A 27,768-nucleotide genomic window follows, 5' to 3' on the forward strand; every position below is an offset into this window, starting at 1 on the left:
CGATTGTCCTGCTCGTTCCCAGGCCGCCACCTGGCCCTGCGGATACAGTTTATTGCCCCATGCAGTAGGAAGCCTCTCTCTTCAAAGGATCTACAACTGATCAAAGCCCCCACCCCATGAGATCCGATCAACCGCACACATTCCGGGAACCGGCGGAATGTCCAGCTGCGCGACACTCATCACCTACTGTGACCGGGGTGGGGACTTCTACTGTAAATGTGTGTGGGAACGGGCTTGCACCGGGGATTCCGAGGATTTCTTTCCATACTTCAAAGTATTTACAAGAATGTGCCACATGTAATAAACTGTAATAAAGACCATAAACCTGTGTATAAGAGGCCAGGCCTCAGAGATGCGTTTAGAGCACCTCAAGAAGATACCCTGTTGTCTGATTTGACGTGTTCTGCTCCGTCGGAATAAACTCCTGTTTCCTGCCTTCCAGTCTCCAGCGCCTGCCTCTTTGTTTGATAATCTTGAATGGTATGAGAGGCGGCTAACGCCGGGCAATTCTTAAAGGTTTTTCGGTCGACATCGGCCCTACCTTTTTAACAATCCTGAAGGCAGAGTGCTTGGTTTTGTGTAAGAGGGTGCCCATGCATGAGCAGGACCCCTCTGCAGCTTTTGGAATCTATTCTTTGTAGCTGTTCTGAGATACAGCCAGACTCTTAAGTGCATAATAACCTCGCGGTAAATGCTAACTTTGGACTGGCTGCATCAAAACATGTCGTGTTTGGTGACAAACACTTTGGGATCTTACCCACCCGCCCCCCCCCCGCCAGTTCTGGCGGCGGGGGTAGAATTCCACCCATCTAGAGGGATAAGACATGTACACACTTACCTAAGCAGTAATAGTTTAAAAGAGCCCCAGCATTATAGAACAGATTTAAACAAAAGAATCCCAGCATCACAAAATGGATGCTGCAGCCACAGACACGAGCCTGACCCCTTGCTGCTGGACGAAACTCCGGCAGGGGAGGCCAGGACAATAGGTTTCCTGTCACATGGAGGTGTAACCACCTCCCGAGACAGGCTTTAGTGTATTGGGGCTGGGTGGGTGCATTCAGTGAATGCTTTTCAGACAGTGCTGGGGGCACACTTGGTATCCCTGTGCATACCCCAGTTCAAACCGGTTGCAGGGGCACTCAGCCCCTGATCTGGCACGAAACTGGACAAAGGGAAAGGGGTGTAACCACCCCCTCCCTGGGTTCACCCATAGGTGGGACCCTAGAGTAGGTCTAACCCCCTAAACTTATAATAAGTATAGGAACCCAGTCCTTAGGACTTTAGATTACCCTGAACGAAACTCTGCAACATATATCCTGTAACTTCGACATTCTATTTCGACTAGAAGATGGAAGAATATCCCTTTGGGTCAAGGAGTGACTCCCCTGTTCAAACAGGCATCAAAGAAGCAACTTGCCGGTCTGCATTTCCGAGGCTCCCGTCGGATCCCGAAGGTTTGCGACACAGGACACAGACTCCAGACATCTCCGAAGCCGACACGAGATCACAGCAAAACTGAGACCTGTAGCCATCACGAGAGAAGTGGGACCGGAACTCCTGGACACCATGCACATTTGCAAGTGCATCGACTTCCCGAGCTTTCCCGAAGTTGTGCATCGGGCTACTCGTAGTCCAAGCCCCGAGCACCATTTGCATCGAAGATTGTGGGCCTACACTCCACGAGTGTTCCATGGGCCCGCTTCTAGCATTCCCACTCGAGGCTCCTTCGCGATCTCTGGTCCGTCGATTGGAGGGTCCCCACGAAGGTAACTCTTCTGTTTCTTGGGCTTCCCTGGTTGCTCCAGACGTGCCCTAACTCCCCTCCAAAGGGTGAGCCCCTCAGACCTTGCTGGTCTGAACCGAAGCCAATCTTTGCTTTCTGCTTGGGTTGCTGTTGCCAAGGCTTGTTGGGTCCCATCCGGAATCCGACACCGCAGCACTCGACATCCTCCGTGGGACAGCTCGAATCCAGCTCCTGGTCATCATCAACACCTCCTGGTCCTCGTGGCTGAAGAGTCAAGCTTCACCTTCTTCACCTGAAATCACCCGAGATCGCATCTTCTCCTCGCCTTCCCAAATGGTGATTCTCGTCTGTGTTTAGACTCTGCACGGGTCCCCTGTGTCACTACCTTGGGTGATTTTTGATGGCCCCAGCGGTTATACAGGCCCTAGGCCTTGTATCTATGTCAGTCGTGGTTCTTATACCACTTTCTTAGTATATGGTTTGTGAGTCCCCTAGGGCGAAAGGTATACTGTGCTAATTTACTGTGTGCTAAATAAGTTTAACTGATGTACTTGTGCCTCTAGCCTCATAAAGAGACTAGAGGGACGTGTTTAGAATAAATACATATATTTTATATATATACCTGGTGTGGTTCTCCTTTCAGTTGGTCATTAATGAGATTATAGACTGGTAAAACAAGCTGCTTTACATTCCTTCAAGACCTAGCCTGATGGCTGCTCTCCACAGCTACCACTAGGATAGCTTTCTATAAGGTTGTGTTTAACCTACCATCGATAAGTGGTTATTTGGACTGGTGCAAGGTGCCCATTATAATAGTGGACAGCATATGCCAGGCCAATTTCTCACACTGGTGTGCAGCGTGTGGGATTCCAGCTTGCCATTGTTTTACCAGATAATCTCAAGTATTTGATCATTTGAAAACCACTAAAGGTACCAAAGGTACATATAATACAAGCTTAAATACAGTAAGTTCTACTGAACTTAGAGTTGTTTGTCAGGGGCTTAAGCACACCCTTTCTTCGACTTAAGAGAGTCCAGTAGGTCCCCAACTAAAGTAGGTAGTGCATACACCACACCTCACTAGTTATGTCTTCAGTGCCAGGACCTAGTGTGTCCTTGCCAGATGGCAGTAAATTACAGACATCTAAGTATGACACATTCCCTTTCTCTGAGTTAAGGGCTCTGTGTACAATGAGACAACTGAAGACTGGCAAAGGTGCCACCACCCAACGTCTTAGAGAGGTATTACTGTTAGATGACCTTAGCAAGGCTTTAGGGCCTGATAGGATAGGCAGTGGGGTGGGAGCAGCAGATTAGGAACATCCCAGTGGTCCAATCCCACAGGATTCAGACTCTGATGCTGACCAGGAGGGTAACAATGACCTAGACCTGGACAATCCAGCTCCAACTGGAGATGAAGAAGGCCACAATGGCCCTCTCTTTGTCCCACCAGGAAGAGTTGGGGGTGTGCCTAGAAGACCCAGATCACCTTCAGTGGAATCTGATCATTCTGACACATCAGTAGGGACCTCTGTCTCTTCTCATGGGAGGGCCACCTTCAAGGAGAAGAGAGAGTATCATATGAGACTTGAAGAAGCTCAACTGAGAATAAGGAGACAGAAAGTAGCTTTAGAAAGGGAGCCCCTAGAGCTTGAAAAAGGTAGAAAAAAGATGGGTTTAGAGCCCCATGGTGGCAGCAACGTCCCTAGTGTTAGGGAAAGGTCTTATGACCATAGAAACTTAAACAAGATTGTCCCTCTCTAACAGAGTGGGGATGACATTCACAAATGGATAACAGCACTGGAAAGGGCCTGCAAAGTACAGAAGGTACCCCAGGAGCAGTGGGCAGCAATCCCGTGGCTCTCCTTTGCAGACAAAGGTAGAGACAAGCTCCTCACTGTCAGAGAAGAGGATGCTGATGATTACAAAGTCCTGAAGAGTGCTTTAATAGATGGGTTTGGCCTAACCACTGAGCAGTATAGAATACAGTTCAGAGATACCCAAAAGGCACAGACACAGGCCTGGGTTGACTTTGTAGATTGTGCTACTAAGGCTCTGAAAGGCTGGTTACCGGGCAATACAGTGTGTGATTATACAGGATTGTATAACTTGATCGTGAGGGAGCAAATCCTTCATAACTGTCAGAATCCGCTGTTGCATCAGCACCTGGTAGACTCTGATCTGACCTCTCCCCAAGAAGTGGGAAAGAAGGCAGATACATGGGTCAGAACCAGGGTGAAGCAGAAGGCACAGAACCAAAGTGGTGACCAGAAGAAGCAAGATCCTAATAAGGGTGGGGAGAAGTATTCACAAGGCCCCCAAAAAGCTTCTAATGGTGGGGATTCACAATTTTCCAAGAAAGGAAAAGGCCAAAAGAAACCATGGTGTAAAATCTGTAAGCAGAATAGCCATTGGACAAGTGATTGCACCTAGAAGGATGCAACTCCAGCCACCATTGCCCCTAAGTCAACGGTTCCCCCTAGGTCAGCTTCAAGTGGTGGTACTCAGCAGAAGGGTGTGGTGAGATGGGCTCTGGCCTAGTCAGAGTTCCAACTCAGGCTGTGTTAGTCTGTGATGGAGGCATAGATATGTCCTCCGCTGTAAGTCCCAGTAATCTGAGCAAGTACAGACAACAGCCTTTGATTAATGAAAAAGAGGCTTTGGCCTACAGGGACACAGGGGCAAGTGTCACAATGGTGACACCAGACTTTGTGGACCCTGGACAGACCATACTTGGTGAGACTTACCAAGTGACCAATGCTAACAATGTCAGGACCAACCATGCCCTGGCAGTTGTTAATTTCTCCTGGGGAGGGGTAATTGGCCGTAAAAAAGTTGTGGTAAGTGCAGACCTCCCTGTAGAATGCTTGCTTGGAAATGATTTAGAGACTTCAGCCTGGTCTGAAGTCGAGTTAAGGACCCATGCAGAAATGGTAGGGATCCTTGCACATGTGTTTGCTGTGACTAGGTCACAGGTCAGAAAGTCTAACACTGAACATACCGAGGATTCTGGAATAATGGACTAGATGCCTTCCAAGAAGAGGAGCAGTAGGGTTAAGGCAGTGCCTTCCCCACTGACTCAGAGTGATGATCAGTGTCTTGAGGGAGATGATTGGATTAGAAGGATGCGAGGTTGCTGGAGAATTAATCCACTGGGCAATCATCCATAGAAGGTCAATTCCTTCCGAGACTGCACGATGGCTACGGGCCGCTTCCGCAAATGCACGCGCTTCTAGTGGCGCCCATAAGATTTATTGGGATGATGGACTCCTGTATTCAGAGAGTAGAGACCCCAAGCCTGGTGCAGCCAGGAGGTTGGTTATACCTTTGAAGTTCAGGGGTTTCCTACTGACAATAGACCATGATATTCCTTTAGCAGGACACCTGGGCCAGAACAAGACTTGGGACAGAATTGTCCCTCACTTTCACTGGCCCCACATGACACGAAGGTATTTTTTCGCTCCTGCGTAACCTGTCAAGCCAGTGGTAAGGCAGGTGACACCACAAAGGCCCCCCTTATACCACTACCTGTGGTGGGGGTCCCCTTTAAGAGAGTGGGGATTGACATTGTTGGATCAATGGATCCTCAGACTGCATCTGGGCACAGGTTTATCCTAGTGGTGGTGGACCATGCCACTAGGTACCCAGAGGCAATTCCCCTTAGGACCACTACAGCACCTGTTGTGGCAAGAGCCCTCTTGGGAGTGTTCTCAAGAGTTGGTTTCCCTAAGGAGGTAGTATCTGACAGAGATGCAAACTTTATGTCTAGCTATTTGACTGCAACGTGGAAGGAGTTTGGAGTGAATTACAAATTCACCACACCCTATCACCCACAATGAAATAGTTTAGTTGAAAGATTCAACAAAACTTTAAAGGGTATGATCAAGGCTCTCCCAGAAAAGCTTAGGTGGAGATAGGACATCCTGCTACCCTGCCTTTTGTTTGCATATATGGAGGTTCCTCAGAAGGGGGTGGTTACAGCCCTTTTGAACTTTTGTTTGGGCATCCTGTAAGAGGCCCATTGTGTCTGGTGAAGGAGGGATGGGAATTACCTCTCAAACCCCCTAAACAGGACATAGTGGACTATGTACCTGGTCTCCGCTCCAGGATGGCGGATTATATGAAAAATCCAATTAAAAACCTTGAGGCTAGCCAGGAATTACAGAAAGCCGGGCATGACCAAAATGCTGTACTGACTGTTTACCAGCCAGGACAGAAAGTGTGGGTGTTGGAGTCTGTGGCCCTAGCAGCTCTCCAAGAAAAGTGGAGTGGACCAACACTATTGTTGAACAGAAGGGAGAGGTTACCTATTTGGTGGACCTAGGAACTCCCAGGAGCCCCCATAGGGTGCTTCATGTCAACAGATTAAAAGCATATGTTGACAGGGCTGACATGGGCTTGCTCATGGCAACTGATGAGGGACAGGAGGAGAAGAGTGACCCTCTCCCTGACATGCTTTCACAAAACCCTGATGACGGTGTAGCCTTGGTAGGCAGCCTCACTGCTCAGCAGCAGATTGCAGACACGTGCTCAGTTAGTTTAATCACATGTTCTCTCTGACTCCAAATCAGACCACCTGGTGCACTCATGAAGTGGACACTGGGGACAGTCTGCTTGTTAAAAATAAGATTGACAGGGGGCGTGGCTTAGCGGCCCAACATGACGGATGTGTACTAGCCAGCTCCGTCCAGCCCATCACTGATCCAATTTCTCTCCTAGCTCCCTCGGACCTCTGACAAGTCCTGAAGGGGGCATCTTGGCGCCTGTCACCTGTGAGGGTAGTCCGGCGCGCAGCAGCGGGGTCCAGAGAGGCAGGACGCTGAAACCGGCGCGTTCACGAGGCGCGGCCTGGTTCCTGGTGACGGAGCCGAGGAGTAGATTTTGGCGAGCCCTGGAGGTGGCACGAGCCGTGCGGCTGCCTTTGAGAGCCTGTGGCGGCTTGCAGTCCTGAAGGCTTGGCGGTGGCTGCGGTCTTAGTAGGGCAAGTTGGCCCAGAGGTCCAGGCTGAGCATACTTGTGAGTTGCTAAGGGGAGGAGGGGGCGCCCCGGCCAGCGGGGTGACTCTGCTGCACCCGCACATTGCGCCCAGGAGAGAGGCCGGATTCTGGGGCCCGAGCGCGGGAGGGCCCTCCTCCCGGACATTTGGCAGCTGTAGAGCAGTTGTGACAACGAGGAGAGAGGGGGCCTTCCCACCCACCCTCCCACCCTTCGGGCTGGTACCTGTGCCTGGGGACCGGCGGCTGCATCTGGCCGGGTAGTTGGGGGCTAGGGAGGCCCTAAAGGGACTGTCTGGCCCCTCCCTGACCCTCGGGTCCTGTGGTGGCGGCGGCAGATTCGCCCTGAGGTGTTCTCATCTTTGGGTCTTCCAGGGCCTGAGAGGAGGTCGGCCGGGCCTGGTGTGTGCCCCCCGGGGTGTCCCGTGACGGGCCAGTGGCAGGAGCGGGGCCAGGAGGGACGGCGCAGCCGCAGGGTAAAGACGTCGGATCAAGACGGACCTTTTCTGCTGAGTTAGCCCTGGGCGTGGATGCAGGCAGGTTGGCCTCGTTTGGTGAGGGTTCCCCTGCCTTGACTGTGGTGGAGGGGCCCGTGATTGGCGGCCGCGCCGGGTCGTGCCTCTGGGGGACGTGAATGAGGAGACTGCCCTGTGCCCATGGTGTTGGCCCGGGGGTGGACATCGGAGGTCCTTTGGAGCAAGGAGGACAGCGTTACTGGAGTGGCCGCGCAGCCTTGGTAGGTGGCGACTTCGGCGGGCGGGCTGGTGGGGGTACCGTTTGCTGGTCGGGCCCTCGCTGGTGGATTGCAGGCCCCGGACCGGGAGGGACTTCCCTCCACGCTTCCACCTTCTTCTCCTCCCTTGGGTTCCGGCCAGGGGTCGGACCCACCTGTGGGGTGCCTGCGCAGAGGAGGCTCTTGGGCCGGAGCCCAGTACCCCTTGTCCTGAAGCTGTGGAGTGTCCGTTGACAGCCGCCATGACGAGGGACAAGGGCGGAGGCAGATCCACGAAGCATGGGCCTATAGATAAGTTCACTGGCCCTGGTGCAACGGGCGGGGCCGCCGGGGGTTCCCAGGATGCCGTACCAGACAAAGCGGCCCTGTTAGCAGCAATCACCCAATCCAGGGACATGCTTGATGCCAAAATTGGTGCGGTGGGTGCAGATGTTATGTTATTACGCCAAGATCTACGGAACGCGCTTTCCTGCATCACAGAGGCAGAGACCCGCATCTCAGGGGTGGAGGATGATGTCTCTGTCCTCAAGCAGAAGGTGGCAGGTATAGAAAGCATCCAGAAGGGTTTGGCGCTCCAGCTTCAAGGATGCTGAAAGGCGGGCCCGGCGGAACAACCTGCACTTTGTTGGCTTCCCGAAGGGGTGTGAGAATGGCAATACAGAGTGTTTCCTTACGCAGTGGCTGGAGAGCTGGCTCCCTTCGGATGTTCTGTCCCGGAGCTTTGTCATGGCCTGGGTGACATGGGCTGCAAGTTGGGGATCCATTGGCGGGTGCTGACTGTGCCCCCCCGGATGGGGGCTTGGTGCCAACCCCGCCGTGAGAGGTACTTCAGTGTTCTTGAGGTATGGGGCGGGGGGTTTGTTATGGGGAATGGGTTTGGTTAGGGGTATGAGTTGTGCTTTTGCACAGGGCCCGTTACGTCACGCACACACACGATTGGGACCTCCTCTCTGTGCTACATCAATGCTTGCTGCTCAATGGCTAGTGGGACTGTAGATGCTCGGGTGTTCCCCGGCACCCTCCGTGTTGTCAGTTGGAATGTGCGCGAGGTTCTGGATAAAATTAAGCGAGGGGCAGTCCTGCGTCGGGCAAAAAGGGTCGGGGCTGACATCCTCTTTTTGCAGGAAACCCATCTGATTGGCTCCAAGGTCCTGTGCCTGCAGCGTTATGGCTTCCAGCATGTCTTCCACACTGGGTTCGCGCAGGGTTCTAGGGGAGTGGCGGTTCTAATACATCGCAGAGTTCCATATGTGCACGCGCAACAATGGCTGGACCATCGGGGGCAGTTCCTGTTTCTTCGGGGCAAGGTTGGAGAGGACTCGATTGTACTAGGCTGTGTATACGCCCCTACCCCATTACAGTGGTCATTGGTGGAGCGGCTGCTCTCCTTATGGGCTGACATGCCGGACGTGGCCTCAGTGGTGGGTGGAGATTGGAATGATGTTATGGATGTGGGCAGGGACAGAAGCAGGGTGGGTGGGGGTCTGGGTGGCACTCAACCCACGAAATTGCACTCTCTCTGGTTATGAACCTCGATTTGTTTGGCACCTGGAGGCGCGCACACAGCGATAGGAGGGACTTTACATACCTCTCAGCGGTCCATAAGTCCTTCTCTAGGATAGACTATGTTTTCGTCCCCCGGGCGACCGCAACTAGTGTAGTGTCTGCGGGGATCCTCCCCAGCAAGATTGTCGGACCACTCTCCGGTATTCGTGGAGCTGCAGCTGGGCAGGGGGCGGCAACCCTTTCGCTGGTGCCTAGCAGTATGGAACCTGCAGAATGCCGACTACGAGAGGCATATGAGGAAGGCAATCACGGACTACTTCGTCACTAATGTGTGGTTGGTTTCCAGTAGCGCAGTAACACTTTGGGAGGCACTGAGCCCACTCTACGCGGGGTGGGTATTGCATGGTGCGTAGCGGCCCGTAGAAAGAGTTGAGATAAGCTGGTTAGGGCTGAGGTGGAGGTGGAGGCACTTGAGCGCCGGAGCCGGGAGGCGGCTGGCGGACTGGAGGTGCGACAGCTACTGCTGGCGGTGCAGTCCTATGCCTCTTTCCTGATGGGCGAGGCTCGCCAAATCTGGCTGGCAACTCGTAGCAGAATTTGTCAATGGGGCGACAAGTCGAGCAAGATGCTACATCCGCTCTGCCAGGGTGTTTTTCATCCTCAGGACCTCTCGGGGTGCTGGATGAGAGGGGTGGAGTTAGGGTGAGTGGAGTTGTCATCAGGAAGGACACTCAACGTTAAAGGTTTTGGTTGTTCTGTTTATGAAAAGGTCAATTGCGTTCATGCAAATGTATAACTGGATGCTGCAGTGGCCTCTGGGGTACAGAGCCCTGCGTTTATTGTGCAAATTGACAATCAATCAATCAATTAATCATACCACTTGTATAGCGCGCTTCTCACCCGGGAGGGTCTCAAGGCGCTTGGGGGAGGTGGTCAGCTACTGCTCGAACAGCCAGGTCTTGAGTTGTCTCCTGAAGGCGAGATGGTCCTGGGTCAGCCGAAGGTGGATGGGGAGGGAGTTCCATGTCTTGGCCGCCAGGTAGGAGAAGGATCTGCCTCCGGCGGTTGCTTTTCGGATGCGTGGTATGGCGGCGAGGGCGAGGCTAGTAGACCGTAGCTGGCGGGTGGGCGTGTAGAAGGTCAGGCGGTCGTTGAGGTACTTCGGGCCCAGGTCGTGGAGAGACTTGTGTGCATGGGTGAGGAGCCTGAACGTGATCCTCTTGTTGACGGGGAGCCAGTGCAGGTCCCTCAGGTGGCCGGAGATGTGGCTGCGTCGGGGGATGTCCAGGATGGGTCGGGCGGAGGCGTTCTGGATGCGTTGGAATCTTTTCTGTAGCTTGGCTGTGGTTCCGGCGTAGAGGGTGTTTCCGTAGTCCAGTCGGCTGGTGACGAGGGCCTGGGTGACCGTCTTCCTGGTTTCGGGTGGGATCCATCGGAAGATCTTGCGAAGCATGCGTAGGGTGTGAAAGCATGATGAGGAGACGGCGTTGACTTGTCTGGTCATCGAGAGGGAGGAGTCCAGGATGAAGCCCAGGTTGCATGCGTGGTCTGTTGGCTTGGGAGCGGTGCCCAGGGCTGGGGCCCACCAGGAGTCATCCCAGGCGGAGGGTGATGGTCCCAGGATGAGGACTTCCGTCTTGTCTGAGTTCAGTTTCAGGCGGCTGTTCTTCATCCAATCGGTGACGTCTTTCATCCCTTCATGTAGGCTGGTTCTGGCGATGTCGGGGTCTCTGGTGAGGGAGAGGATCAGCTGGGTGTCGTCGGCGTAGGAGATGATGTTGAGGTTGTGTTGGCGTGCGATGGCGGCAAGAGGTCTCATGTAGACGTTGAAGAGGGTGGGGCTGAGTGATGATCCTTGCGGAACGCCGCAGATGACTTGGGTGGCCTCGGATCGAAACAGAGGGAGGCGGACTCTCTGTGTTCTTCCGGCGAGGAACGAGACGATCCACTCCAGTGCCTTCTCTTGGATGCCGATGTTGCTGATGCGCTGTATTAGGGTGCGGTGTCAGACAGTGTCGAACGCTGCGGAGAGGTCCAGGAGGATGAGTGCCGGTGTTTCCCCGTTGTCGAGCAGGACTAGGATGTCGTCGGTTGCTGTGATGAGGGCGGTCTCGGTGTTGTGGTTGGCTCTGAAACTGGACTGCGAGGGGTCGAGGGATCCGTTTGTCTCGAGGAAGGCGGCAAGCTGTCTGTTGACGATCTTCTCGATGACTTTGGCAGGAAAAGAAAGGAGCGAGATGGGGCGGAAGTTTTTGAGGTCGGTGGGGTCCGCTGTTGGTTTCTTCAGTAAGGCGCTGAGCTCGGCATGCTTCCAGCTCTCCGGGAAGGTGGCCGTGTCGAAGGAGGTGTTGATGACGTCTCGGAGTTGGGGTGCGATGGTGGAGTTGGCCTTGTTGAAGACATGGTGGGGGCAGGGGTCAGTCGGAGATCTGGAGTGTTCTTCGTGCGGGCTGTGTCTTCGGTGGTCACCGTGGTCCAGGTGCGGAGGGTGGCGGTGGGGGGCGTTGGTTCGACGGTTGGGTGCGTGGGTGGTGCGCCGAAGCTGTTGTGGATGTCGGCAATCTTGCAGTGGAAGAACGAGGCGAGAGAGTCGCAGAGATCTTGTGAGGGAGTGATGTCGTTGTTGCCGGTGCTGGGGTTGGAGAACTCCTTGACGATGGTGAAGAGTTCTTTGCTGTCGTGGGCGTTGTTGTCCAGTCGTTCCTTCAGTGATTTCTTCTTGGTGGTGCGGATGAGCTGGTGGTGCTTGCGGGTGGCGTGTTTGAGGGCGGTCATGTTGTCAGTGGTCCGGTCGAGGAGCCAGGCTTTCTCGAGGGTGCGGCAGGTCTTCTTGGAGTCCTTGAGTTCGTCGGTGAACTAGGAGGCCTTCTTGCTTCTGGGTCTGCTGGGAAGGTTCTTCAGTGGTGCGAGTTCGTCGGCGCAGGCGGTCAGCCACTGGGTGAAGTAGAGGACTGCTTCGTTGGGGTCCGTTGTGCTGGTGGGTGGGTTCTGGGTGAGGGAGGTGGTGAGCTGGTCGGCGGTGACCTTGCTCAAGCTTCTGTGAGGAACGTGTTGCGGGTGGTGGTGGGTTGTGGTTCTTCTGAAGCTGAAGTGGACGCAGCTGTGGTCGGTCCAGTGGAGTCAGGTGGAGTGGCTGTAGGTGATGTGCTTGCTGGATGAGAAGACGGGATCAAGCGTGTGGCCGGCTTAGTGGGTGGGTATGTTGACCAGTTGCTTGAGTCCGAGGTTGGCGAGGTTGTCCAGCAGGGCGGCGGTGTTACGGTCCTTGTTGTTCTCAGGTGGAAGTTGAGGTCCCCTAGGAGGATGTAGTCGGTGGAGGGGAGGGCGTGTGGGCTGATGAAGTCCGTGATGTCTTCGCTGAATTGTGTGCGTGGTCCCGGGGGTCTGTAGATGAGGGTGCCTCTGAGGGTCGTCTTTGGGTCGGTGTGAATCTGGAAGTGGAGGTGCTCGGCGGCGGCGTCGAAGGTGTCGTTGGAGTTGGTCGTGATGCGGATGGTGTTCTTGTGGACGATGGCGATGCCTCCTCCGTTCTGGTTGACGCGGTCCCTCCTGGTGATCTTGTACCCGTCCGGGATGGCGATGGCGATGTCGGGCGCTGAGGAGGCGTTCATCCAGGTTTCCGTGAGGAAGGCGACGTCTTGTGATGATTGTGTCGAGCAGGTTCCAGAGTTCCACGGCATGTCTGTGGACGGAGCGGGTGTTGAGCAGGATGCACTTGAGGTTGCTGCTGGTGTTTGGCTTGGCGTGTGCGGTGCAGGTTTGGAGGCAGGTGAACTTGCAGGTTCTGCAGGTGAAGGGTCCGTGAATGCGTTTTGGGGCGGCCCTGCAGCAGGCGGGGTTCCGGCCGGCATTGAGTGCATTGAGGGCGGCGGCGTTGTAGGTATGTATTGTATTGTATTGTATTTATTGCTTATTAAGCGCAGCTGTCACCCAAAGGGTATCCTGGCGCTGAGACCTAACCGTACATCTATTAAAAAGCTACATTACTCTGGGAAACAGGTAAGTTTTGAGGCTCTTTTTAAAAGTGAGCAGATCGGGGCAGCTCCTTAATGCCAGGGGGAGAGTATTCCACAGCGTGGCAGCCGCAAAACTAAAAGCGCGACCACCCATTCTCGTTCTATTAATTTTAGGGACTTTTACCAAGAACGCCGAAGAGGATCTTAAAGGTCTGGCTGCCTGGTACCAGAGAAAGAGAGTCTGAAGAGTTATTGGTCCCAGCCCATGCAGGGCCCGAAAAACAAGGCAGAGAGCCTTAAACGCAATTCTCTGCTGGACTGGGAGCCAGTGCAAGTCGGCCAAGGCTGCCGATGAAGAGGCGGACCGAGGTCGAGACAAGGCCAGTTTAGCAGCCATATTCTGTATCCTTTGGAGCTTTAGGACCAGAATCTTCGGGGCACCCAGAAGTAGTGCGTTGCAGTAGTCGATCCTGCTGAGAATGGAACTGCGCACTACCTCAGCTCTGGAGCCCCGTGGAAGAAGTGGCAAGATTTTCCGTAGAGCACGGAGCAGACCCATACATGTTGCTGCCGTTTTGTTTACGGCGGCATCAAGCTGCAAATTGGGTTCGAATAGAACTCCCAGGTTGCGAGCTGACTCTGCCGCCTCCACCGTGCCCGGGATGGACACTGGCCAGAAATCTGCCGGTAGTGTACGGGGAGTTCGGTCCAAGGAGCAGTGGAGTACCTCCGTTTTTGACCCGTTGAATTGCAACGCATTGGCTCGCAGCCATGCTGCTGTGGCTGCCATACAACGGTGAAAGACGTCCCTTGAAATAGCCTCTGAACCCTCAAATGAAAAAATCAACTGAGTGTCATCGGCATAGTTGACAACAGATATGCCGAATGACTTTATCAGTACTATCAAGGGACGGAGATATATATTAAATAGGATCGGGCTAATTGCCGATCCTTGAGGGACTCCCTGTTTCACCCGCCTAGTGGCTGATCGAAAAGGTGGTAATGCCACGGCTTGTTGTCGGTTATCCAAATAGGACGTGAGCCAATCTAGGGCCAGGCTGCACACTCCCGCACTCCGAAGACGGCCAAGTAGAACTTCATGGTCCACCGTGTCGAACGCGGCCGACATGTCAAGTAGCACCAAGAATGCAGACTTGCCCTTGTCGACTCGCGCTCGCAGGTCGTCCAACACGGTGACCAAGGCCGTCTCGGTGCCGTGCGCTGGCCTAAAGCCAAACTGTGCAGCATCCAGACACAGATTTGTTTCTAGGAAGTTGGATAAGGCTCTAGTGACCCATCTTTCAAGAACTTTAATCGCAAATGGTAGTAGCGAAATTGGCCTGTAGTTAGCCGAGCAGAGAGGGTCCAGAGAAGCCTTTTTCAACAGAGGTGTTACAATAGCCAACTTCCAGCTGTCTGGGACTGACGCTGTGTTCAATGATTGACAGCAGATGGAGTGCAGCGGAGGGAAAAGCTCATCTTGAAAGGCCTTCCAGATCTTATGAGGCATTGGGTCCAGCGGTGATCCTGACGATACACTGCTTGCCAGAATAACAAATTCCTCTAAGGAGGGGGCGGGAAAGCTGGACAGCTGAGGCATACCTTCTTTGTTAAGTGCCCAATTGGAGTCCAGGTTGTCAAACGGGTCCAGAGGAGAGACTGCGGATGTTACAGATTGTTCAGGATTTTTGAGTCCAGTCAAAATAGTCCTGATTTTCTCCTCAAATGCAAGGGCCAGCGAGTCGCACAGTGCCTGTGAGGCCGGGATCGTAGACGCCGTGCAAGGCGGGTCAGACAAAGTCTTGACCAATCTAAACAGGGTCTGAGATTTGTTAGAGGCCTTCGCCAAAGTGTCTTCCAAAAACTTGGCTTTTGCGGCTCTTAACTGGGCCTTGTATTCGTGCAAGGCTGCTTTATAAGCTGCCTTATCCTGCTCCCTGTATCCTCTCCTCCATGTACGCTGTATGTCGGGTCATCTTGCATCGGTGGGGGCCAGGGGTCCTGGCACTGGGCGCTGTCCAGGCGCGGACGGGCGCAGACGGGCTTACCTTTGGCACGCCTTCGGCGCACAATTGGCGCGCCCGCTGCGCGAACGCATGCACTCTGCCATAAATGGAGAGTGGGGGGGGGCGGAGCGAGGGAGGGGCAGCTGGGAGGCAGGAGCGGGGTGGCGAGTGGGGGGGCGGTCAGGAGATGCGGAGGGAGCGTGGGTGGGGCTGCGGGGGAGCAGCGGCAGGGAGCGGGGTGGGTCAGGGGAACAGGGGGTGAGTACAGTGAGAACAGTGATAAGACAAAATACAATAGGAACAGCAACAGAGTTTAGGGCACAAAATGCAAAGGCGGAGCTAATTTAAAAGGGGCAGGGGAGCGACGGAACAGTGGGTACAGTGATCAGACAAAATACAATAGGAGCAGCAACCGAGTTTAAGGCAAAAAATACAAAGGCGGAGCTAATTTACAAGGGGCAGGGGGGCGACGGAACAGACAGCAACACGAGGCAAAGCAGCAAAAGCAGGACACGAGTCCAGACGGCAAACCTTAGTGGCCCGAAAGAGCGGGCAAGAGCAGGGGGCCACTCCACACAGGGGCAGAGACTCGGCCTGGCAGCGGTGGCGGGGGGAGCGATCGGGTCTGACCAGGGCAGGTCGGTCGTTTTTTTAAACAATAAAGTTTGTTTAAAAAAAAAAAAAGATTTACAGGCAACCTGATTATGTCAGGGACTGTATCAGGACTGAAGTCCAGAACATGTTATATTTCGGAGTTATTGAACCCTCAGATAGCCCTTGGGCTAGTCCAGTGGTCTTGGTACCAAAACCTCACACCCAGGGTGTTAAGAGAGAGATGAGGTTTTTGTTGACTACAGAGGTCTCAATGCAGTCACTAGGACTGATGCCCATCCAATTCCAAGAGCAGATGAGCTCATAAATACTTTGGCTTCAGCCAAGTTTCTGAGCACATTTGATCTTACAGCTGGCTACTGGCAGATCAGATTAGCTGATGATGTAAAGCCAAAGACAGCATTTTCAACCGCTAGTGGGCACTATCAATTTGTGGTAATGCCCTTTGGTCTGAGGAATGCACCTGCCACTTTTCAAAGGTTGGTGAACAAAGTCCTAACAGGTCTGGAAGATATCTTCATATCAAATCTAGATGATATTGCTGTCTTTAGCTCTACCTGGGAGGATCACCTGGTCCACCTGAGAAATGTTGTGGAGGCCCTGCAAAAAGCAGGCCTAACTATCAAGGCTACTTAGTGCCAGCTAGGGCAGAGTCAGGTTGTGTACCTGGGCCACCTTGTAAGTGGAGGCCAGGTTCAACCCTTGCAGAACAAAATCCAGACCATCATGGACTGGGTTGCTCCCACTACCCAGACTCAGGTCAGAGCTTTCTTGAGCCTGACTGGGTACTACAGAAGATTTGTCAAGGGGTATGAATCCATTGTGACACCCCTGAACGACTTAACTTCTAAAAGAATGCCTAAGAAAGTTCAGTGGGCAGAAAGCTGTCAAAAGGCGTTTGATGACCTGAAGCAGGCCATGTGCACTGCACTAATTGTACAAAGTCCTAACTACTCCAGAGAATTCATTGTCCAAACAGATGCATCTGAGTCGGGGGTAGGGGCTGTGCTATCACAATTGAATGATGAAGGTCAGGACCAGCCAGTAGTTTTTATTAGCAGAAGGCTAACCCCTAGAGAGAAACGTTGGTCAGCTATTGAGAGGGATGCCTTTGTTGTGGTTTGGGCTCTGAAGAAGCTGAGGCCATAGTTGTTTGGCACTTACTTCACTGTACAGGCTGACCATAAGCCCCTCTTATGGCTAAAACAGATGAAGGGTGAAAACCCCAAACTTTTGAGGTGGTCAATTTCCCTACAGAAAATGACCTATACAGTGGAACATAGACCTGGGAGTAACCAAGCCAATGCAGATTAACTCTCCAAATATTTCCACTTAGAACATGAAGACTCAACTGGTCGAGGTTAGTTTAATGTCACTGCGTTTGGGGGGAGGGAGGTGTTGCGTAGGAGAGTAGGATCTGCTTACTACGGTTACCCCCACTTTTTGCTGGTGTTTCACTGTTTCTCGAATTTAGTCTGGCTGGGGCCCTGCTAACCAGGACCGACTCCAGCCTAGCTGCTTCCTCTCTAAATTGATTGCTTGTACAATAGGTACACTCCTGATTGGTTACTGGATTACCCTTGTGAGTCCCTAGAATATGGTACCTTAGGTACTAAGGGCATAGATACCCCAGAGTCCTATCAGGGGCTGAAGCACCCTACTGAGATATAGGCTACCTATATCTACCTATAATGACAGACACATATAAACCTATAAGTCACTCCTATGGCAGGCCTTAACAATCCTGAAGACAGAGTGCTTGGTTCTGTGTGAAGAGGGTGCCCATGCATGAGCAGGACCCCTCTACAGCTTTCGGAATCTATTCTCTGTAGCTGTTCTGTGATACAGCCAGACCATATACGCTTAAGTGCATTATAACCTTGCGGTAAATGCTAACTTTGGACTGGCTGCATCAAAACATGTTGTGTTTGGTGTCAAACACTTTGGAATCCTACCCCCCGCCACTTCTAGAGGGAGAAGACATGTAAACACTTACCTAACCGGTAATAGTTTAAAAGAGCCCCAGCATCACAAAATGGATGCTGCAGCCACAGACACGAGTCTGACCTCCTGCTGCTGGACGAAACTCTGGCAGGGGAGGCCGGGACAATAGGTTTCCTGTCACAAGGAGGTGTAACCACCTCCAGAGACAGGCTTTAGTGTATTGGGGCTGGGTGGGTGCATTCAGTGAATGCTTTTCAGACAGTGCTGGGGCACACTTGGTATCCCTGTGCATACCCCAGTTCAAACTGGTTGTAGGGGCACTCAGCCCCTGCTCTGGCGCGAAACTGGACAAAGGGAAAGGGGTGTAACCATCCCCTCCCTGGGTCCACCCATAGGTGGGACCCTAGAGTAATTTCAACCCCTAAACTTAGTATAAGTATAGGAACCTAGTCATTAGGACTTTAGATTACTCTGGACGAAACTCTGCAACATATATCCTAGAACTTCGACAATCTATTTCAACTAGAAGACGGAAGAATCTCCCTTGGGGTCAAAAAGTGGCTCCCCTGTTCAAACAGGAACCAAAGAAGCATCTTGCCAGTCTGCATTTCCGAGGCTCCCGCTGGATCCCGAAGGTTTTGCGACACAGGACACAGACTTACAGACATCTCCGAGGCCGACACGTGATCACAGCAAAGCTGAGACCTGTAGCCAAGCCATCATGAGAGACGTGGGACCGGAACTCCTGGACACTGTGCACATTTGCAAGTGTATCAACTTCCTGAGATTTCCCGAAGTTGTACATTGGGCTACTCGTATTCCAAGCCCCGAGCACCATTTGCACCGAAGATTGTGGGCCTACACTCCACGAGTATTCAGTGGGCCCGCTTCTAGCATTCCAGATCGAGGCTCCTTCGCGATCCCTGGTCCATCGACTGGTGGGTTCCCACAAAGGTAACTCTCCTGTTTCTCAGGCTTCCCTGGTTGCTCCAGACGTGCCCTGACTCCCCTCCAAAGGGTGAGTCCCCCAGACCTTGCTGGTCTGCATCAAAGCCAATCTTTGATTTCTGCGTGGGTTGCTGTTGCCAAGGCTTGTTGGGTCCCATCCGGAATCCGACACCGCAGCACTCGAAATCCTTCGTGGGACAGCTCGAATCCAGCTCCTGGTTGTCATCGACACCTCCTGATCCTTGTGGCTGAAGAGTCAAGCTTCACCATCTTCACATGAAATCACCGAACATCCGTTGGCATCTTCTCCTCGCCTTCCTGGTCACTGGCTAGTGACCTAGACTCTGTCCCCTCTGCTTTCAGGTTCTTCTCGACTCCGATCCAGGCTTGGAACCATCCGGACACTTTCCACTTGGTCGCCTGCAGCAAATTTCAGCAGCTCGCCATAGACAGCTACGACGAAACCCGACACGAAAAGACACCTATGCACCCGGCTTTCCTGGGTGAGGTAATGCGAGTACTCCAGTGCTCCCGTGGGTGTTGACTCTAGAACTGCCTAGTTCTAAAGGGGTTTGCTCCTGGTCCTCTTCCATGTGTCCTTCCTTTGTAATTTTCCAACCTCGACTTTTTCCATAGAAGTAAACGGTGATTCCCATCTGTGTTTAGACACTGCAAAATCCCCCGTGGGTCACCTGTGTCACTAACTTGGGTGGTTCCTGGTGGCCCCAGTGGTTCTACAGGCCCTAGGCCTTGTATCTATGTCAGTCGTGGTTCTTATACCACTTTCTTAGTATATGGTTCGTGTGGCCCCTAGGGCGAAACGTATACTGTGCTAATTTACTGTGTGCTAAATAAGTTTAACTGATGTACTTGTGCCTCTAGCCTCATAGAGAGACTAGAGGGATGTGTTTAGAATAAATACATATATTTTATATATATACCTGGTGTGGTTCTCCTTTCATTTGGTCATTATTGAGATTATAGACTGGTAAAACAAGCTGCTTTTGATTCCTTCAAGACTTAGCCTGAAGGCTGCTCTCCACAGCTACCACTAGGATAGCTTTCTATAAGGTTGTCTTTAACCTACCATCAATAAGGGGTCCTTTGACTGGTGCAAGGTGCCCACTAGAATAGTGGACAGCATATGCCAGGCCAACTTCTCACAAACACTTTATTAGTAAGCGTAACTAGTATTAATCCTCGTTTAATGGTGTTTGCAATTACTTGTAAACTGTGACAGTACTATAACAAAAAAGTATCCCACCAATGTTAGAAGAGTTTTTTTTGATATACCGGACATAGTATAGAGGGATGATTGGTCACCCCTTGTGGGTATTCTAGCTCTGCATGACTTGTGCGGGAAGGAAAAATCCTTTTTATGTCTAACCCTCACACACCCTAGTGGTGTCATGCTTCATTGGGTTCACTCTGACTCCTAGAAGTCACTGGATAATGGTAGTACATTACAGACATAGTTCAGCATGAAACAGACCATTTTCATTGCTATTACAACGTCCCATACTGGGTTTAAAATGTTGACCTGGAATATCAGGGGTATGGGGACTGCAGCCAAGCAACATAAAGTACACGTTTTTAAAACGCAGGGTTGCCCACATCACTCTATTGCAGTAAACACACCTTAATAACACATTGGCTGCTAGGGGGTTTTCCCCTCCTGTGCTGATCCTTGATCAACCCCATTGTTCATGACAAGGCCAACTCATCAAACGCACAGCGCAGGTAAAACCCATGACGAGCTGACCTTGTCATGAGCATGGAAGGGGTTAAAATTGAAGCACAGTGTCTCCAGAGGCTCTGAAGAAGACAGGTGTTTGCCAGGGAATACTCTGCTTTTGCTAGGGGAGAAGGCCTTTGAGGCAAATCAGCAAAAAGTGACAGAGAAGGTAGATATGTCTTAGTGAAAGCAGGGCTTAATTTGAGCCGGGGCTTGCCGGTGCTCAGCACCGGCACTTAATTATGGGGGCCGGGTCTATCACTCGGCATTAAAGTGCACCTGTTCTCTGCCTCATTTTCATTGTCTCTGACTGTTTGCGTGTGCAGTGCACTGACTGGTGCGTGGTGATGACTCTCTGGCAGGCACAGAGAGTGTGGCGCAGCGCTGCTGTGTATTATTACTGCCAGGCAGGCAGTGGCACTGACTGGACTGGAGTTACTTCTAGTTAAAGAAGACAGAAGAAGTCAAGTCAACTCAAATGAATTCGGAATTCCACTTCGCCAGGTGCGGCGCGGATCAGGGCCCCAGTCGGCGCCGCCTGGGCGGGAGAGTCCGGGACTTGCCGAGTTGCCGTTGGAAATTGTAACTTTGTTTCTTTTTGCAGCCTAGTTGCAGGGGCCAGGGGCAGGCACTGGGCAGGGCTTTGCTGCGGGGGTTGGGGCTGTGCGCGCCAGAGGAGGTGACGCGTGCGCAGATGATTGCATGCAAAATGCATTGCACGCGCATTTTCTCTCTGAGTCTGCCCGCCCCTGCATAACCGCACGTCCGCACTCCGCACCTCTTCCCGACCCTCGCCCGCCCAAACTCCAAAGTTGCTGGTGGGGGACTCGCCGAGTCGGTCGGGGGACTGAGACTCACTCGACTCAGAGTTGGGAGCGGCCGGCGACTGCGAGTGCTCACCGACACCGTCACTGCTCAGCAGGTGAGCCGCCCTGAGGGCGACCGGACCTGGGTGCGACTCTGCGAGGCGAGCGAGGCAGGGTCCGCAGGGACAAGATGGCCTGGGGCGGTGGGCCAGGGCCTGGCCCTGGGGGTACGGTAGGCCGGCGCCGGCCGAATTTGAAATAAGGCAGGCAGGGCAGCAGCTGAGGCGGCACTGCAGGTGAGTGAGGTGGTGAGGTGAGGCGAGGCGAGGCAGGGCCTGGGGGCGGTGGGGGCCACAGGCGCGCGCAGGATTACGTTTTTTTTTTTTAATTATCATTAATTTACTGGCTGCAAATAATCGAAAAGTAAAATGAGAAAAGGAGGCAGGGTCCGCAGGGACAAGATGGCCTGGGGCGGTGGGCCAGGGCCTGGCCCTGGGGGTACGGTAGGCCGGCGCCGGCCGAATTTGAAATAAGGCAGGCAGGGCAGCAGCTGAGGCGGCACTGCAGGTGAGTGAGGTGGTGAGGTGAGGCGAGGCGAGGCAGGGCCTGGGGGCGGTGGGGGCCGCAGGCGCGCGCAGGATTACGTTTTTTTTTTTTAAATTATCATTAATTTACTGGCTGCAAATAATCGAAAAGTAAAATGAGAAAAGAGTTGGCAGCACACCTATACTGCTTACCAATCTGCATGCTTCTCAGATGCGTTGGATAATGGTATTTTTATGGTGATTTTGAGATGTACTTCTAGATTACAAGGAAAGATAGACATTTGCCCTGAAGGTTTAGCCCTGCGTTTGGATCAAATTTCGGCTTATTTTAAATAAACAAAACATTACAAGAGTACTCCTGTAAATCTGCTACTGTTGCAGCTCTCTAGGAGTACTCACGTGTAAATGTATAGCCATTTGGAAATGTATTGTCTATTGATGTAAATGCCTACGTGTGTGCATCACATATCATTTCACTCAGTAATGGTTTTGGAAATGCGGTGAGAATATGGTTGTAGTCAGCCAACCAACCCAACCCTAAGGCAGCGCCCCCTCCATCACGAGGCGCGTTACCAGCAGCACACATTGTACATCAGTGCCCCGAACAGCCCCACCCCCCCATCCTCCCCCCACCACCCCCAGCAAACCCGCGCCAGAGCAGGGCACTCTCAAGCCATCACACCGGCACCAAACGGGAGTCCACCCTGGCAGCACAGCGCAGCTACACACCCCCGAATCTTGAAGACCGCCCGGCGCCCCCCCTCTCACAGACACCCTTTGCACCTAAGGCTGACCGAATGCATGTCTCACACAGAGGCCATGCACACCCTATCAGATCGCCCCGCAGTTCAGAGCTTCATAGCTCACCTTCCCCAATCCCCACAGAGTGGTTCGGACGTCACGTCACACACTGCTTAAATGTTGTTGTTTCTAATGCCCTGCCTGGCATAGGGTAGTTGTTTAATCATCACGAATCGATGCACGATCAGGTTTGTTGTGTGTGCACTCACTGGCTATTTGTTGCGCAGTTGCGGGCTGCCTGGGTGAAATCAGTACAGGTTACAGGCCCAGGGCAGGATTCGGCTTCCTTTTCAAATATCATAAAATCTGTGGGGGTTCGGCCTGGGGCTGTGCCAGGCAAGCTGCAACATGCGCAAATGTTCTGACTGACTTAAGTTACACTAGTACATTAAGGGCTGGTTTTTTTTTTTTGAAGCAAATAGCAATGGATAATAAATGCGCAGGTGAGGCCTACAGATTAACTTTTTTTATGTTCGGAAGTCACACTGCTTAAATGTTGTTACTGATGCCCTGGCTTTAGGCTAGTTTGATCATCACGAATCGATGCACAATCATGTTTGTTGTTGCCAGCAGTATGCACTCACTAGCTATTTGTTGCGCAGTTGCAGGCTGCCTGGAAGTGGAATCAGTACAGGATGATTTTGGTGCTAATAACCCCCCATGACCACCTCCAGTCCTGTCAAAACAGGTGCCTTTTTACAAGAGAGTTAGTGGACTCAGAGCCAGAATTGCCTGCTAAGGGCAGATGTATCATGTATGAGATTACCTGGAAGAGCTGCAAGTCGCATAAGAGCCGCCCTCATCATCAAACATAAGAGAGGAGTTGGTATTAAGGAGGGGAAGTAATAGAGTTTGGGCCCGGGGTTAAATAAGGGGAAGTAATATGTGGTGGTCTTGCTTGCAAAGAAACCAATGGCAATCAGTCACCTGAGCAGGCTCTGCACCAAGAAGTGATGTTGGTATATGAGTTGAGAATGTGCATGATGAGGGTAAGGGAGCCTTTGTCTGACGTTTCCATGATTTCTAGCCTGGGTGCCTTTGTCTGACATTTCCAAGTTGTGAGATTACTATGCTTTCTGGCCTTGGTGGCTATGCACGTCCTCATTTAGGTGTACAATTTACTATGCTTTGAAAGTTGATACAGCTAAATATGTTGTGCACCATTTTAGTTTTTTTCTCTTCAAAAAAATGTTCTTGAGGGGAGAATGACCCCCATGCAAACATCTCTAGCAGTCATTAAGCTTGCTTGCTATGCACTGTATGGGGGCTGGTCAAACAAAACTTGCCAGGGCTGCTTTGGGTTCCCATTCTGGCCTTGAGTGTCAATTAATGAATACTTTTTGTGAATCACAGTGTGTAACTAACTTTGCACACTTCCACCTTACCCTGCTTTAGTTGTCATGCTACTGCTACAGGAAGCCAAAGCTTAAAAGTGAGGCAAACTTTAAAGACTTTGTGCCTCTTTTCAGTGAGTGCTCATCTGCAAAAGGTCTGAATTTGGGTGGGCAAACCCGGCAAAGTAAGATTATACTTGTAGTCAGTTGTAGACAGTAGATGGTAATATATGTGCAGATGCATAAATTTCTTTGGAGCAAACTGCAAAAAAAAATAATTGTGCATGTATTATTACTTAATTGAATTGACATCACACTTCGCACATGTCTAGCATGTTTTATTTCACTTTGCTTCCCTAGAATGTCGCACAGTGGGCAGAAGAAGATTTCAAGCTACTTCACAAAATTTAAGCCCAAAGACGATGGGGAGCCTACTAATAAAGTAGCTAAAAAAGACCATGTACTTCCGGTGGATGAAGGGAACAACACAGAAGATGAAGTGCAAGAGAAGGCACAAGATGAGAGGGACACCACTACTAGCAGCAGCGTTATCACACCTACAGAAGAAAAGACACAAGATAGTCCTCTCCGACATGACCAGTATCATGCTGTGGAGATTGCTGAGAGTGAGACAGAGGAAACTCCAAGCACTAGCAAACAATTTGACACATTATCGCTGAAACCACATTCAGGCACAGTTTTTAGGAAAGGCATTCTTCCTAAAGGTTGGAAACACGATCAAAAGATATATTTCCAACGCAAGCATCCGTGGTTAATTGTTAAAGGCACTAACCTTGGCTGTTCTGTGTGTCGCCAAGTCCGTGATCTTGGTGCTGAGAAATCCAGGGGAATGAAATTGTCCAAAGAATGGACTGACTCTACTGTGAAGGCATATGGCACAAATCCACGACAACAGCAAAAATCATTGAGAAAAAAGATTGGAGAACATGCACAAAGCAAGGCTCATTTTGCAACTTTAAAAATCTTAGAAAATGCAAAAAAAGATTCTTTATTGCAAGTAACTGCAAAAGCTCAATCTTTACAAATGTCATCAACATCCAGAATATTCCGTGTAGCTTATAAGGAAGCAAAGCGGAACAGGCCAGCGTATGGTTTTGAAACAGAGATAGACTGCCACCAGTTAAATGGACTGGATATGGGTCGAATTTTGCACTCCAATGTAGCTTGCTCAAACATACAACGCCACATATCCTCAGAAATGAAGAGGAAGATATTTGCTCAAATTATTGAACTTTCCCCAAAAATAAGTATTTTACTAGATGAAGGCACTGCGTTAAATAGGAAAAGTTCTTTAATTGTGTACATGCGAATGCAGCTACCTGGCATGGACTCACCAGCTAATATTTTTGTTGACCTCATTGAGCTGAGTGATTTGTCAGCTGACGGCATAGTAAGTAGTTTACTGTCTGCTCTAAAAAAAGATCCTATTAATATAAGTGAGGACTTTCTCTCCAAATGCCTGGTTTCAGTTGCCTGTGATGGCGCTTCAGTGATGTTTGGCCGTCACAGTGGTGTTATAAAGAGGTTGCAAGAAAAAATCTCTCCCAATATTGTAGCCTGGCACTGCTCAGCACATCGCCTGGAACTTGCCGTTCATGATGTCATGAAAGATATTGGCGCTACAAATCACTTCAAAAACTTACTCGACAAGCTATATTCTTTGTTTGCCACATCTGTTAAAAACCGTTTGGAGCTAAAGGAGTGTGCAGAAGTTCTTGACATTCAGCTCTGCAGAATAGGTAGAGTGTTAGATACTCGTTGGGTTGCATCAAGCTTTAGAACAGTAGAAGCTGTTTGGAATGCTTATCCTGCTCTCTACAAGCATTTTACTAGTGCTGCTGTTGATGCTTCCCGTGACAGTTCTAATCGAAATATGTACACCGGCCTAGAAAGGCGATTATCATCTATCCAGTTTGTTGCTAATCTTGGCCTCATGTATGATGCTCTTCAGGAGTTATCAGAGTTATCACTCGAGTTACAGAAACGTGATTCTACAATCATTGATGCCCATCGAGCTATTTGTCGGCAAATAGCAGTGTTTGAGGCAATGGTAGACCGGCAAGGAAAGCATTTCTCACAGTGTAAAAAGGCAATGGAAGAAAATATATTCCAGGGTGTGATGCTGCACAAAGGAAAGACCACTGACAAAATCATTGAACAGGGGCAGTTTTTTCGTAGCCTTGCAGAAAATCTGAGAAATCGTTTGTTGTCTACAGGCGGTACTAATTCTGCTGACAAAAAGGCTGACTATGAGACGCTGATTAACGAAGTGAAAGTTTTATACAAACAGTACTGGCCTGATGAGCTACCTGTTCTTTATGGTGAAAGTGACATTGAGTCTCTGTGTAAAAGATTCAACATTGCCAGCCGAGAAACTATACGTGCGTACAGAGAGTATAAAGAATCTGGAGGAAAAGAAATTAAAAGGCAGTTCAAGGAGCTTTTGATGGCTTTGCACACTATTGCTATCAGTACTGCAGAATGTGAGCGGGGCTTTTCTCAAATGAATCTCATTTGCACATCTACAAGAGCATCATTGCTGACTGAAACAATATCTTCTTTAATGTTTTTAAATCTTGTTGGTCCACCATTTAAGAGATTCAATCCAATCCCCTATGTTCAGTCATGGCTTGCAAAAGGGCGGAGAGCAGCTGATGACACTAGGAGTAAAGCAAGGAAAGAGGAGGATTTGGAATGCACAAGTGATTTAGACTGTGTGTGGGCTTTTCTAGAAAAATAGATGCTAGCCCAGTGTAACTGAAAAATGGGTCATTGCAATATTTTAAAAAAGTTAGGCTTTACTGGACTTTTGGGGAAATTTAATTGTTGTGTACTTTATATAGGTTATTTATTTGCATTGATTGACAGTGTCAATTTATTTAATATTTTCTTATAGCTGTCTCTTGGTTTGGATGTTATATTTATTATAATTTATATAATTTATTTTGTTTCTATAAGATTTACCTTGCTTTTTCATTTTAGAACATATTTATTTGTATTTATATGCTTTATGTTACATTATTTTGTCTTTATAGGTTTACATTTTGTATGGCACTGACAGACTGACTATGGCCATTTTGCACTAATAGCTAGGAGTCTGACTTGCAATACTGTGAAATTCAAACTGCCTCGTCATTATCTATTTGGCCTAGGTAGCTCTAGGTCCTTTTGGTGGAGATTACATTTTGCTGAGCTTTCTGGTAAGATACAATTCTTGAATTAAAAAGTCATATTTGGAATATATGCCTCTTTTCTAATCTGTTGTGTCTGTGTGATACAGAACTGCATAGTTCCATATTTTATTTAACTAATCTGTGTCTAATAAATGCACATCTATCCCCCAGGGTCTAAGCTATAGTAACAAGCCCACTTGGTAATCCTCTTCTTTTTTCAATTGTTTCTCTAACAAAATACTCTAGTGTACTGAATAATCACATACCCCTTCGGCCACTGGAAGTGCCATGATGACTGACTAATTCAAGTACATTGCATGATGTTGTTCACTTTCTCCGTTTAGAGTGTTTTAACAACATTTTGGTTCATTTTGGCACATAAGCTATGTAAAAGTTGTACCTTAGAATTCATAGACTGTTAAAAATGGCATACATACCCTACCCCAGTATTGTACTCCTTTCTCACCAAATCAGCACATACAGCACTGAAATGGTCCCTTTTCAATGCATTAGTGATTTTAGCTAATTTATTACAACATTGTGCTTTAAATGCACTTTTGAGTTAATCTTTTTCAAAATGTTCACAAGGCAAGGGACCCTCCTATCAAAACCTTACTATGAGGAAGGCTCCCTTGCTGAAATTTCGGATCAGCCAGATATATATATTACCTCTAACTTTTAGCAGAGCCAGTTGAAAATGTGGGTGGAGCCAATATAGTAAGTGGGTGGAGCCAGTGGATGAAGTGGGCGGAGCCAGAGAAAAGTAGGTGTGGCCTCTGACAAACATTTGAGCACCTGCACTTCATTTTTTACAAATTAAGCACTGAGTGAAAGGAAGATTATACAGTAAGCAATTGCCGTCTGTGCTCCTAACCAAGACCAGGTGCCCTTCCTTTCCCGGTTCTTA

At 50.5% G+C, this 27,768-nt stretch overlaps 1 protein-coding gene across 1 annotated transcript; it reads left to right on the top strand.

Annotated features, from left to right (window-relative positions):
* Positions 1-24,028: 24,028 nt before the first annotated feature.
* LOC147725500 (E3 SUMO-protein ligase KIAA1586-like) lies at positions 24,029-26,428 on the top strand. Its single transcript, XM_086964458.1, has one exon. It carries the CDS (start codon positions 24,029-24,031, stop codon positions 26,426-26,428), a length of 2,400 nt encoding a protein of 799 aa, XP_086820584.1.
* Positions 26,429-27,768: the final 1,340 nt, after the last annotated feature.

The sequence above is a fragment of the Lissotriton vulgaris genome, chromosome 3_2 (genome assembly GCF_964263255.1).
Source record: "Lissotriton vulgaris chromosome 3_2, aLisVul1.2, whole genome shotgun sequence".
In the NCBI taxonomy this organism is placed as follows: domain Eukaryota; kingdom Metazoa; phylum Chordata; class Amphibia; order Caudata; family Salamandridae; genus Lissotriton; species Lissotriton vulgaris.

Excerpts from the sequence above, each read along its gene's own strand:
- LOC147725500 (XM_086964458.1), top strand. The coding sequence starts at position 24,029 with ATGTCGCACAGTGGGCAGAAGAAGATTTCAAGCTACTTCACAAAATTT.